The following is a 14,301-nucleotide window of genomic DNA, read 5'->3' on the forward strand; positions in this document are numbered from 1 at the left end:
GTCCCATGAATTAGTACCAACTATTATTCTTGCCTCATTCAGGTCCATTACATTTCGTTAGGGCCTACGTTACCAGTAAGACAAGCAACATGCTTTGCGAATAATGTCCAAACTTGGTTACTATTTGTATGTGTTATCGCCATGGTCCCACTAATTATGCCTTTCAACATTGAGTCTGGTAACTGCATGCTGTTTAGTATGTGTCTCAATGCATTATTATTATTATTATTATTATTATTATTATTATTATTGAAATTGTGGAAACATAACGTCTGTTACTGTTAGGGAAATAGTGTAATTTGAAACCGAACATTTCACAATTAGCGGTGTTGGGATGAATCATGCAGAGCAATATATGTCAGAGGGGTAATGGACCTTAGGTAGAACAGTGTGCAGGACTGACTGTGTGTTTATACGGTATGCGCTGTCCACCCGACAGTAACTTGTTCCGGGTGGAGTAACGTGCCTGTGACAGACTCCAATGTACATTTGTATACTATCAAATTTTCTCATTGTAAACCTCTAAACTAGTGTGGCAGGCGTATGGCATACACAATCCATGACTATGTGGATATGCTTCTGGGCCTTGGTGCATGTGATGCAAGGCTGGTGTTGCTGCTCGTAAATATGCTGCTAGATGTCCTCATCAACGCCATCCAGGTAAAAATGTGTTTCGTCATCTGGAGCTGCGCCTTCGGGAATCAGGGTCTCTCCTTCCACCATTGTGTGACAGTGGTTGTCCATGCACTCGCCGTACTCCAGCTACTGAAGAAGCTATTCTGGAGGTCGTACACCAAGAACCTCAGTGAAGTACACGTAGCGTAGCAGGGTAGCTGCATGTCTTGCAAGGCATGGTTATTAACGTGCTGCATGAGCATGGGCTGCACTCCTGTCATTATGCTTTCACGCAACACCTGCATCCTGCAGCTCACCATAAGCGGTCACAATTCTGTGAATGGTTCCAACAATAATAGGAAGCCAACGATGACTTCATGAACACTGTAATATGGTCAGATGAAGCAACATTCATTCCTGAGGGTGTCTTCAATATGCACAATGACCACCATTGGTGTGAGGTTAACCCACACGTCAGCTGCGACTGGGGATATCAAGTTCGCTTTGGTATCAACAACTGGTCCGGAATATTAAGCGATAGGTGTTTGGGCCCCTACATGTTACCTGACTGGTTGACTGCACAAAGGTATCATGCATTCCTCTCAAACTATCTGCCTGATGTACTGGAAGATGTTCCACTGCATGTTCGGCAGAGGATACGGTTCCAACATGATGGTGCACCTCCACACTCTGGAATTAATGTGCGACAGTATTTGGACAAAACATTTCCAGGGAAATGACTTGGATGTGGAGGTCCAGTTGTATGGCCACTGCTTTCACCTGACGTAAATCCCTGGATTTGGTCCTGTGGAGACATGTAAAGGAGCATGCGTACTCTACTCCACCGACGAATGTGAAAGAATTGGTAGCATGTGTTCATGCTACTCTTGTTACTGTGGACGCAGCTTTGCTGCAAAGGGTCCAGTGCTGTATGATCCGGCGGGTTGTGCAGTGTTTGGAAGCACAGGGAGGTCTCTTTGAGCATCTGTTGTTCTGATTACAACGTATTCTGCTGTGAAGGTCATACGGTCATTAATATGGACATTTTTGTTGTCACTGGTTGCTAATGTGTGACATCTTAGTGCTCATACTAAATGTAGTTTAAATGACAAGTACTGTGCTATCATCTAAACCATCTCTAAATTGATATTGTTTTTGTAGTTATTCTGTCCTGTGACAGGTCTTTTGTTTCAACTGTGTATTTCTTATTTGTCTAACCAAGTATTTGTTACGTTCAGCATTACAAAATGTTGTAAATTTAGGATACATGTGACCTGAGAAGCGGTGTATATTACAGTATGATATGTCAGAATGAAATCAGCAAATAAAAAAAATGTGCCCCAACCCACAATCTAACCTTCGATATCCTGCATGCTAATCCAAAACTCTATCCACTGCACCAACTGTACAGCACAATCATCTTATCCTGATAGATGTATTTACCATACATGTGGTTACAGTGTTGCCAGATTTCCACTCTTCAAGGTCCTTTTTCTCCCAGAGGTACTCGTCAGATGAAATTTTGTGACAGAAATTTTTTTATCGGTAGCATGTGAGGATTCGCGGTGTGAAGCCCAAGTGCACGAATTTCGCTTCACCCTGTATATAGCGCACAAGGCATCAATTGAGAAAAGAATCTAAATAAGTCTCCATGGATCTTTTCAGCCACCTATGCTCACAGGGATTATATCCACATTCATGATGGGAGTCCATTTTGATATCCCTCCTAAACCCAGTGAAGGATAGTATGTTCACAAGTAGTTATCCTGTTGCCCTCATAAGCTGCATGAGAATAATCTTTGAGTGAATGGTAAACTGTCACCTCGTGTGGGTATTAGAGGAAAGAAACTCATTAGCCATTTCTATTGTGAGTTTTGGAAGCTGTCCAGGAAGTGTTACTGTGCATTCAGTCTCTTATAGTGGTAATCTTTGATATTGAAAAATCATACAACACTACATGGGGGTACAGTTTCACTGTAGGGAATTTTCTGGAAGGCTGCCAATCTGCCAATTGTATTCCAGTTCTTCTTGCTTAGTGGTCATTTGATTATGAAACTGCACACACACACACACACACACACACACACACACACACACACACACACAATTTTATACAACAGAATAGTGTACCTCAAGGGAACAATATAACTCTTGACCTCTTTGTCGTGCCATAAACAGCATAATTAACACAGTGAAGAGCTCAATAAAGACTTCTTTGTTCGTAGGCGAATTTATGAGTTACTGCTTCCTGTCTTGCTTCCACAACCATCAATCGTAGTTACACTTCAGGTTGGAGGATTGAGACAAAAAACAGGATTTAAGTTATCATCAGATAAAACTGTGTGCATTGTAATTGATTCCATCACAGTTTTAATCAATGGAAACTGCATTTTAAATGGCATCATTCATCGTTTTACACTCTTGTCAGTCAGTTGATCAAAGACTCACATGGCTACCACACTAGTGGAACCTAAAATTGGAAATTTTAAAATGTCTCGGGTGAATGGTGCTATAAACAAGTGAAAATAAACAGTGTAATGTGGAGATTAGTGTAGCAAAAGCTTTTTACAGAGTAGTCACCACCCCTCTTCTGAAATTAGTGAGTCATCCAGCAGCAGCTTCTGATCATGGCTGTAAATCTAATCCGACCAAAGAGTCCACCATCCTTTCTCTCGCTCCAGCGTAACACCTGTTCCTGAACAACCCACGAAACATGAAGCCATTAAGCATCTTGACAAAAAAGATTGTAGTAGAAGACACCACAGTAGATATAAAAAACTCTCCCGAAGTGCTGGAGCAAGCATTCAGCTTGACTGGAGAGAGATCATGTAGAAATATAAATTACTTGTTTACAACTAGTTGAATACAGCAAATTTTACTTGCATTTTAAAGGAACACCATAAAGACACAATGGCTCACACAGATGGCTCCAACAAGGGTCTTATCTGCTGTTCTGTGTTGTTGTCACTAAGTTATATGCAATCTTGGACACATAAGAAGATATTCATCATCCACTCTGATTCTCATAGCACCCTGCAAAGCATTCAGGCGAAGGGCTTAGCAAATAATCCTGTATAGGATTCTCCGAAAAAGCCAGGTAAAGAGGCTCCATTCTTATGAGTACTGGAACATTTCAGAATTCATGGTAATGATACAGAAGACACAGCAGCCAAGCAGATTTATAATGAAAATTCAGTGACATCATGGCAGGACTCCTTGGGACTAGAGGGAATGTTACTCGTGGATAAGTGGGAAAGGAAGGAAAATAAACTTTGCTCTTTGTATGATTAAACTGGCCATCAAACTGTGGCATACTTCCGTCCTGTCACTCGGGCAAAATGAACAATGTAATGCAAGATGGTGCCAAGTGAAACTTTTTCTTGTAATAACGTCTCAGTTTCTTGCAAAAGTGATAATGGCGTTTGAAAAATTTGTGTAAAAATATGGAAAGAAGTATCCTGTGCATCAGCTGCAAGCAGTGCTAGCACAACAAATGTGTAAAAGTAAATCTGAAATATATAAAAGACAAATAAGAGTGAGCATGCCGTCAGTGCTTCAAAAGTACTACAAAAAAATGAAATAACAAAAATGCTAAAGGCAAAAGAAAAACAATAAACGTGCGAACAGATGATTTTGTGACAATCGACACCAAATATCAAGAACTTGATAGAAAATATCAAGAGCTGGAAATGAAATATAAAGTAGTGGGTCGAAATCATCACCTAGCTCAAGGCCATTCTGCACAGAAAATGTGGTATGTGTCATAAGGCAAGCAGACAAACATCCGTGATACCACTGTCAAATAAATTCTTAATACTAGTCACTCATTATATTAATACAACATAGGGCAACCAAACTGTAATGATAAAAATCCCCATAAAGAGAAAAGAAAGAACTTTTCAGTGCCAAGATGCATAAACTAGCAAACGAAAAGTGTAATTCTGTGTATCAGGTGAAAGTGTGGAAAATGGGATTCTGTGTATCATGTTAAAGGGTCTCATGAAAAATGGGGTGAGTTCTACTCATCCCTGTTGAGTCATTATGAATACTGCTGTCCAATCCATAAGATAGTTAAACACTGTCAAAATGAATATAATCTTACACTAAAACTCCCAGATAATCTGATTAGGCTCAGGTAGAGTATGCATGATCTAAGCCTGCTTTATAAAGCTACTAATCTGCAATTTTTAAAGGAAAAATACTGTCAGATGAAGAAAATGTTTAAAATTAAAATTGCTTACCTAAGGAAACAGATTAACAGCAAAGCAATAGAACAGTCTGGCAACATAAGTAAAGCATCTTGGGAGTTAACTGAGAAGTGTTGTAAAGGTGCCAGGAAGATGAACAGAGAACCTTTCAGCATAAGACATGATGGTAACAATGAAAAAACCTATACACCATAAGTAATCTTTTTAATAATTACTTAGATTCTGAAACTTCCTGGCAGATTAAAACTGTGTGCCTGACCGAGACTCGATCTCGGTACCTTTGCATTTCACGGACAAGTGCTCTACCAACTGAACTACCCAAGCACAACTTACGACCCATCGTCGCAGCTTCAATTCTGCCAGTACCTCATCTCCTACCTTCCAAACTCCACAGAAGCTCTTCTGCGAATCTTGCAGAACTAGCACTCCTGAGAGAAAGAATATGTGGAGACATGGCGTAGCCACAGCCTGGGCTGCACAGATCGAGTTCTGTCACTCGCCACCCAAATTGAGACAGATTTCAAAGAAAACTTAAAACAGCAGCTTCATTTGGTGACCTATGGTACAGTGTGGAGAGAAGGTGTGATATACAAGATTCGTCACGTAATTCTTTGCAAACTAATTGCTCAGCTAATGAACAATATGGTAAATGACTGACTGTTCCAATTAGTCATGGGACCCAATATCAGCTCTCCAAGAAAATTAAAATGTAGTCTACCTTAGGGATCAGGCCTAGCTTCACTACTCTTCAATGTGTAAGTTGCAGAGATGCAAAAAATAAAGTCAAGGAATTTTGTTTACGCTGACAACTGGGTACTTGTGACAAGGTGTACCTCAGCTGAACCGTCTGAAGAAATCCTAACAGAGATGTAGTGGGAAGGTATTCCACAAATGGAGACTCCAACAAAATGTCACCATAACAAAGGTTATCTGCTTCCACCTGAATAATAAACTCGCTGGAAGAAAACTCATCATACACACGGTACACTTACTCACAATAAAACACCAAGGTACTTGAGGGTAACCCTGATAGAACTATGTCTTTCAGAGAGCATCTAACAAAAACAGCCAAGAAATTGAAAACAAGAAACATCGTCATTCAAAAGCTATGTGGTACATCCTGGGGAGCAACTGCATCAACCCTATGTTCTTCTCCTTGTCTTCTCAGCTGCCAAATATTGTGCCCCAGTTTGGCTAAATAGCCCATATGCACAAAAGAGATGTGTCCAACCAAATAATACTATGAGAAAGATTGCTGGTATTATCAAATCAACACCTACAAAATGATTGCCAGTACTAAGACACATCCCACCCCCACCACTATTGTGCATAACTGCTCTCACAAATGAGTAAAAAACATCAGAGATAGTAAAAATCTAGTAATCCATCAATGTGTTGATTATCCAAAACATAACTGACTCCACTCCAGATGACCACCCACAATGAAAATGAGGGTCACCGTGGAAGATGAGTTCAACCTTACAAATGCTTGGACTGAACACCAAAATAATAATATGCTGTGTGTCACACAAAAACCCCTTTGACTTTTCACACAAACGTGGTCAGTGCCAAACAGAATTTGAACCCAACATGGCAAATGTCCAAACTTTTTACACAAATCAGGTAAGCAATAAGCCCACTGTAGGAATCTGGAGAATCATGAACTATCAGACACATCACAGAAGAATGTCCCATAAGATCACGGTAGACCAGACTTCCTGTTGCTGACTCCAAAGTTGATAGATTTCATAAATTTTCTGTATGTTTGTTTATAATATTTAATGAATATAATAGAGGGAAACATTCCACGTGGGAAAAATTTATCTAAAAACAAAGATTCTGTGACTTACCAAACGAAAGCGTTGGTATGTTGACAGAAACAATAACAAACACACACACACAAATTTCAAGTTTTCGCAACTCACAGTTGCTTCATCAGGAAAGAGGGAAGGGAGGGAAAGATGAAAGGATGTGGGTTTTAAGGGAGAGTGTAAGGAGTCATTCCAATCCCAGGAGTGGAAAGACTTAGCTTGGGGAGAAAAAGGGACAGGTATTCACTCGCGCGCGCACAAACACACACACACACACACACACACACACACACACACACACACACACACACACATCCATCCGCACATAACAGACACAAGCAGACATATGTAAAGGCAAAGAGTTTGGGTAGAGATGTCAGTCAAGGCAGAAGTACAGAGGCAAAGATGTTATTGAATGACAGGTGAGGTATGAGCGGCGGCAACTTGAAATTAGTGGAGGTTGAGGCCTGGTGGGTATCTGGAAGAGAGGATATATTTGCACTTGCCCTTCAATATATCCTCTCTTCCCGATACCCACCAGGCCTCAACCTCCGCTAATTTCAAGTTGCCGCCGCTCATACCTCACCTGTCATTCAATAACATCTTTGCCTCTGTACTTCTGCCTTGACTGACATCTCTGCCCAAACTCTTTGCCTTTACATATGTCTGCTTGTGTCTGTTATGTGCGGATGGATATGTGTGTAGGGGGGGGGGGGGGGCGCGAGTGTATACCTGTCCCTTTTCCCCCCCAAGGTAAGTCTTTCCGCTCCCGGGATTGGAATGACTCCTTACCCTCTCCCTTAAAACCCACATCCTTTCATCTTTCCCTCTCCTTCCCTCTTTCCTGATGAAGCAACTGTGGGTTGCGAAAGCTTGAAATTTGTGTGTGTGTTTGTGTTTGTTATTGTTTCTATCAACGTACCAATGCTTTCGTTTGGTAAGTTACAGACTCTTTGTTTTTAGATATATTTATAATATTTTATATATTTTCTCTACATTCTATGCTTTATTTATTTCAATGTATCAAGAAGCCACATGATTAATAATAATAATAATAATAATAATAATAATAATAATAATAATAATAACAATATAGCCTACAAATGAGAAACAAAATTTTTATTTATTCACCAATATTCATGTAATATATAGAGTAAGGAATTATAATCAGTATGTTTCTGTTACAGAACTATGTTTATTGAGAGTGATCGAAAAATAATTCATTTATTTCTCAACCGGTTTACACATACCTGTACAAAAAAACAGATTTGTACATTGAACTCTGGCTGTGAAATTGGTGATATTTTGTAATGAACACCAATATTTAACTGAATCGTGTTCACAAGATAAGTGTGTCACAAAAATTTGTTGTTCATCAAGGAATCTGCACATAATTACTTCTCCTGTACCGTCAGTTGCATAGCCCCCAAGATCAGTGAAGGTGGTGGCCAGCATCACAGTATTTGTCCCCAATAACAAAAAGCTTGGTATCTGAGTCACTGCTACATACTACATGCAGTTGGCCATCACCATTTGGAACCCTCTGCAGATATTAATAATGAGCAAGTACAAACTCACAAAAATATCTTCTTAAAAAGTACATTTATACTTCTTTACATCATGACTGTCCTCATTCCATTATAAATATTATTTTCTTCACAGTGTTGCTCATGATATAATTTCGACACATGACTTTTCTCCCTCAGAAATGCACCTTTGTCACAGTAAGTGACCACCAAACTCAACAGTTCTTCACTAGTTTAGAATTTTTGGGAGTATAATTTGGTCAATACATCCCCTTCATCAGATGCATGTTTTAAGATTGTCCTTCATGCTGCATTGTTGATCATATCACAAGATCTCTGTCAACATTTCAGCATTTCCAGATCTGATCTCTCATCTTCTATACAGTGAACAAGAACATATACTGTTTGGGGCTGGTTATCACAAGGAGTAATTACGTAATATAAGTGTGAATTATGTGTTGTCAGTTAATTACAGTAATTGTGGAGAAATACTTTATTGGTCTTAAGTGTTCTGTCTTTCTTTAATGTGCTTGTATGGGCTTTCAGTCATCTGTTGGTGATTGTAGGAAATATACGTGTGGTAATATGGTTTATGTTAACAATCTCTAATTGTAGCCTGTTTGTAGCTGTTAATTCTGATGCCTATGTTTACAGTGTATTATAACTCCTTGTTTGTTGTTACTCTTGCTCCTGAAGTCTTTATAGCAACTGGTGGCTGTACATGTCCTGTCAGCTGATCCCTTCTTTGACCCAAGTTATATCACAAGTTTCTTTTCTTTCCAATTCTTTTCAGTACCTCATCATTACTACTTACGTGATCCACCCTTCTGATCTTCAGCTTTCTTCTGTAGCACCATATTTCAAAAGCTCCTGTTATCTTCTTGTCTAAACTGCGGATCGCCCGCGTTTCCCTCCTGTACAAGGCTACATTACAGACAAATGACTTCGAAAAAACTTCTTAAAAATTAATTTCATATTCGGCATTTACAAATTTGTCATCTTATTTTGTCATTTCCACTCTACATTTTATACACTCTAATCCTGCCATCATCATAAATAGCAAAACTCATCTATTTTTAGTGTCTCATTTCCTAATCTAATTCCCTCAACATTGCCCGTTTTAATTGAAGTGCATTCCGTTATGGTACCGTTGTTTTGCTTTCATTAATGTTCATCTTATAGCCCCCTCTCAAGACACTGGCAATTCCACAAAACTACATTTCATGGGCGTTTGCTGTTATGCATAAAGAAAGCCATACTCACAAACATAATATGTGTACAAGACAAACTTGTAACTCATCATTTTCATGCACTGTGTTTCGGGCGAGGAAAAGGACTTCTGAAAATTAAAACTTGAGTAATACAAACCAGAAAATCTGACATATATAACAAGTTTCTTTTTTTACAAAATAGTAAAAGTTTTGTGGCAAAAATAAACAGCCAGTATTAATCATCCAGCAAAAAGACATTGTGCACATATAAGAAGAAAAAGAGGGTCCATTCTAAGTTGTGAACCATAAAAATGTTATAAAATACAAAAAGAAATCGATAAAGACACTGAAATATTTTAGTGTAGGTTTGGAATAGGTGGAATACAAAGACTAACTACACCTCAGCAAGCTTTTTTCCTACCTTCACTATGTGCTCCTTATTACTCCTATTTCCTTACTTCATCTCATTCTCCGATCTTGTATTAGCAATAAAGCTTTCACTCATTATTATGAGTTGATAAGCATTCACAGTATCACCATAGTTTGAGTCTTGAACAGGGCTACACCTGTCTTACAAGGAGACCATGTTTATAAAGTTCAGAATTCAAATATCAGCTACCAAAGCATGGAGACTCAGTACTTGAAAGTTCTCAAGAAAATAAACTTTGCAAGTCTTTGTAAGTGTTTGTAATACAGCTGATTTTTAAATGGCCAGCATCGCTCTGTGGCAGAATGCTTACTTTCCATGTGGTGAGCCTGGTTTCAATTCCTTATTGATGCCAAATTTTTTAACAAACTATCATGTTCTACAAGCATTTCCATAAAGCATAAAATACATAAAGATGGAAAAAATCAGTAGAGCTCAAGACTGGTAATCATTCAATCACTGGTTTGATTCTTGTTTTCCCATTCAGTGCGTATATCTGTGTCATTTAAATAGAAACTTCATAGAATATATGCGAATTAACACATGTCAAACTGTCATTTTTATGAAAAATGCACATCTTTTCATTTCTAATTACGTATCACACACAAAAATCCAGTTTTTGCTGCAAATATAAGTTCTTAATAACCAATCTTTTATTTAAAAACTGTCAATGAAAAAGGTTAAATAACAAAAAAGAACATTACAAATTAAAAATTTTCATATTTATGTATCATCATGGAAATGCTTGTAAAACATGCTCCTTTATTAAAAATTTTTGCATCAAGCAGGAATCAAAGAAAGGTTCACTACGTTCTACCACATAGCCACAATGACTGTTGAATAATCAACCTAAAATTAGGGTATTAAAGACACTCAATACTTGAAAGCTAATTTTCTTGAAAAGTTCTGAAAGATGCCTCAAATTGCTTTGGTTGGTTGAAATTTCAGTTATGAACTTCACATACCATAAATTAAGAAAATACAAAAATCCAATTGCCATGTGGTCTCCCTGTTAGGAAAAACATCTATTGCATTGTAGGCAAATAAGGCTACTGTTCTTGTATAGATATTTTCTGTTATTTAATGTTTCTTATTTGTTGCTTATTCCAATCGGCAAGAAGAATATTACGATGTTTTCATACTGTATATAAGTGAAATGCTTAGCAACTTGGGAGAAACATTACTTGAAATGATGTAATTCAGACAAATTTTTCACGTACAGGTATTGCAGGATTTGAAAAAACTTATCAGATGGTGGGTGGAGTGAATGCACCAAAAAAAATTGTATGCATTGGAACAGATGGCATTAAACGACCTCAGCTAGTGAAGGTTAGCAGATTCTTGTTTAGTTGATTAGTATATAATCTCCGAGATTAAAATGTGTAGACTTTAGTGGTTTTGTCGTAAGCTTTCCTGTATTTGTAACATCAGATGTGCTTTTTCATGTGCTTTATGAATAGAAAAAAACACACGTTTTAGCAGGGTGGCGATTCTTTTGGAAAATATGGAATTCTCCGGGAGCTGCATTTTACCTGGAAGAATCAGGGAAATCTCATGGAATTTCATAAAATCTCAGGGAATTCTGCATTTGTAACCTTGTATGGAAATTAAATTACTACTTAGGGCTAGTATATAATTCACCATTAATTTATAATGAGCTTCTGGACACCATCTTCCTTCTCACTCCTGGAATTCTGAGCTAATTTTTTTTCCAAATTTGAGTAACCATCCTGGTTAAGTGTCCAACTTTGTGTGGAAGTAATGGCTGGTACCTTTACAGGCCGTTCAAGTACTAAAATGAGAAATTGTTGAGAGAACCTCCTAAAGAACACCCCACAAAAAATGTAAATTATGAAATTATTCAGTCCCATACTTCCATGAGTGTTCTAACACTTCAGACTATAACTGTCATAAGGTGGCAGGGCTGTCTGCCTTTGTTGATATCACAACTGTCAATAGTCTCATTATTTTCAGTCTTCTACTCTCACATTTATGACATAAAATTATACTTTGTACAGTTAATGTGTTTGCAGAATAAAAAATACTGCAGAATCAGTATTCATACTCTGTACTTTGCAGGAATATTCTATTTTACACCTTAAAAACAATGTCCACTGTGAAATAAATATACTTACTTATGCCAAGATAGTATTATGTGGTCCCTCAACAGATGTCCATTTACAAACAGCACATTATCAATGGAGATTTATCCCGCAAAACTAAAATTATTTCACAATTGCCAAAGTAAAATACTGTATCAGCATTAACGTTCATATTGCATGTTAACAACTTAATAGGTAACATTGATTGCAACCGTAGATTACTCACAGATGGTCATGGTGATGGAGATGATGATGATGATGATGATGATGATGATAACATTGGGACCCAAGCAGTCACTAAATAACCTGCATGTAGTCCTTCAAAATATATTTTTAACTTGCAAACACACCTGAACGAAAGGAACAGAATATACAGTGTCCACAAGCAGTTTTGTCTGGTGAGGCATCTGTAGTAGCCATTAACTACAGACATAATACATCCTTAATAGCCTAATACAAACTGAAAGAGTAACAATTAAGTGAGGATAATAGTGAAACAATCACTTGGGTTCAGTTATGTGTAAAATAAGTGAAAGACTTTGATTCAAGCTACATTTTATCTGCAACAGAGGTAACAAAAATGGTTTTATGTTTCATAATGGAATACTGCAGGAGCTGGAAGTTCATGTTGGGCTAATGGGGTGCATGAAGTGTACGTGAAAAATAGCCATGTGAGTGATAATACTTTTGTTTCACTCACAGGAGAACTTCACAGAGATACTGAAAAATCGGATCTAGGAGATCATCAAAGAATACCAACTACCTTGTAAAAGTCTATTTCTAAATTTCAAGATCTATTTTGAAGAAGAAATATCACAATACATTACTATTCTGTACATAAAACTCCTAAATCATTATAACATTATATTGAACAAAATACGTAAGCAATTATTTTTCTTCACTCTGCTTCCATAAAAGACATAGGAGGAAAGCTAAATGCATAACACAGTAAAAAGTAAGCTCAGCTATCAGGGATATGCAAAATGTAGATGTAGGTATAAAAGAGCAAAATCAAAGTACAATCTGCCTCGTAGAAACGTATTGGACATTATTGGCTGTTGAAGGTATCTGGATCCAGATAGGAGGGAACATTATACTGTTAACTAAGTTGGAAGACTTCTGTAGTGAAATGTGCATTTTATGTTGTAATGTACTCATTAATCACAAAGTCACAAGTTAGTTTTAGCATGACATCATAAACCATATTAAGGTTACATATGAACTGAATTAGTTTTCTTGTTTCAAATTCCATATGTTTTTGTTTCTTGTTCATATCTATTGTTTGTGTTTGTCTAGTTTATTCAGAGTTTTCACGTATGCCAGAATTATTATCTTTTTCCCTTTTTGTCATTCTTTTGTTGCATTCTACACTCTTATTTGTGTCTTGTTTTCATTAAATCACTTTTCAGAAGTTTTTTTGTCTTAACTGTGCTTTGTGTGTTGGTCCTGTGTGTTTTTAATAGGAAAGTTTTGTTTGGTTCTTGGGCACATGTTAATGCAGTATAGCAAATGTTTCACATAATCTTATTAGTCATTGTAATACATGCCTATGTACAGAATGTCACTTCTAAGAGTAATCAGGTGCATTTTGTAATGTAAAGTCCAAAATTAGCGTGGTACAATATTAGTTGTTGATATGTATGAACAGAGACAGTAAAACATAAAGAATAACTAGTACTCCAGCAGCAACCTGGCCCATACTAACTGTTACTGCCACACAGCTGTGCTGCTCTGCCACTCCTGGAGTACTGGTTGTTCTTTGTTTTTTATTGACCCTGTTAAAATGTATCGCAGTAGACAATTTTGGACTGCTGTATCGAATGGGTACTTAAAATTCTGCTTATAATCTCTTTTTAAAAATCTTTCCACTGACACTAGGTGTCACATGAACAGTATTTGGGCTGACTCCAGCTACACATTGCAAAAAAGAAATTGCAAATGCTTGTCTAAATATCAGAGAAAATGCACCTGATAGTATAAAACATAACATAACAAAATATTTTTAGAAACAGTTAATCACATGAGAAAACCGAAGTCCAAAACAATAAAAAAATGTGGGCTTATTATTATTTGTTTGGCTCAAATATTATAATTTGTACTAGTTTACAAATAATTTGTGTATGCATCCTGTGCTGCTTGTGAAAGTAATTGGCACTAAGTATCATTCAGAGATGAACAGAGTACGCAACTCAAAGAGTCTTCGCAGTTAGATGCAGAAAAGTAAATTCTCTGGTAAAGAGGAGAATGAATTGTGAAAGCAGTTAAAACTATTCCTCCCTTATAATCCCTACAGTATCAAACAGTACTATGCAAAAGTAATGAAGATCAAGGGACCTGAAAAACTCTCATATGCAATAAATGGCAATATAAAAGGGTTGAATGAAAAGTAGTGCCTCCACCT

The 14,301-nt window shown here is 37.3% G+C and overlaps 1 protein-coding gene across 1 annotated transcript in view; it reads left to right on the forward strand.

Moving 5' to 3' along the window:
• LOC126161971 (serine-protein kinase ATM) overlaps positions 1–14,301 on the forward strand; it is a 481,619-nt gene that overhangs the window by 408,896 nt on the left and 58,422 nt on the right. The window contains exon 39 of the mRNA XM_049918161.1: positions 11,021–11,127. Within this exon, the coding sequence (XP_049774118.1) occupies positions 11,021–11,127 (107 nt within the window). The remainder of the gene's footprint in view (positions 1–11,020; positions 11,128–14,301) is intronic.

The sequence above is a fragment of the Schistocerca cancellata genome, chromosome 2, assembly GCF_023864275.1.
Source record: "Schistocerca cancellata isolate TAMUIC-IGC-003103 chromosome 2, iqSchCanc2.1, whole genome shotgun sequence".
NCBI lineage: Eukaryota > Metazoa > Arthropoda > Insecta > Orthoptera > Acrididae > Schistocerca > Schistocerca cancellata.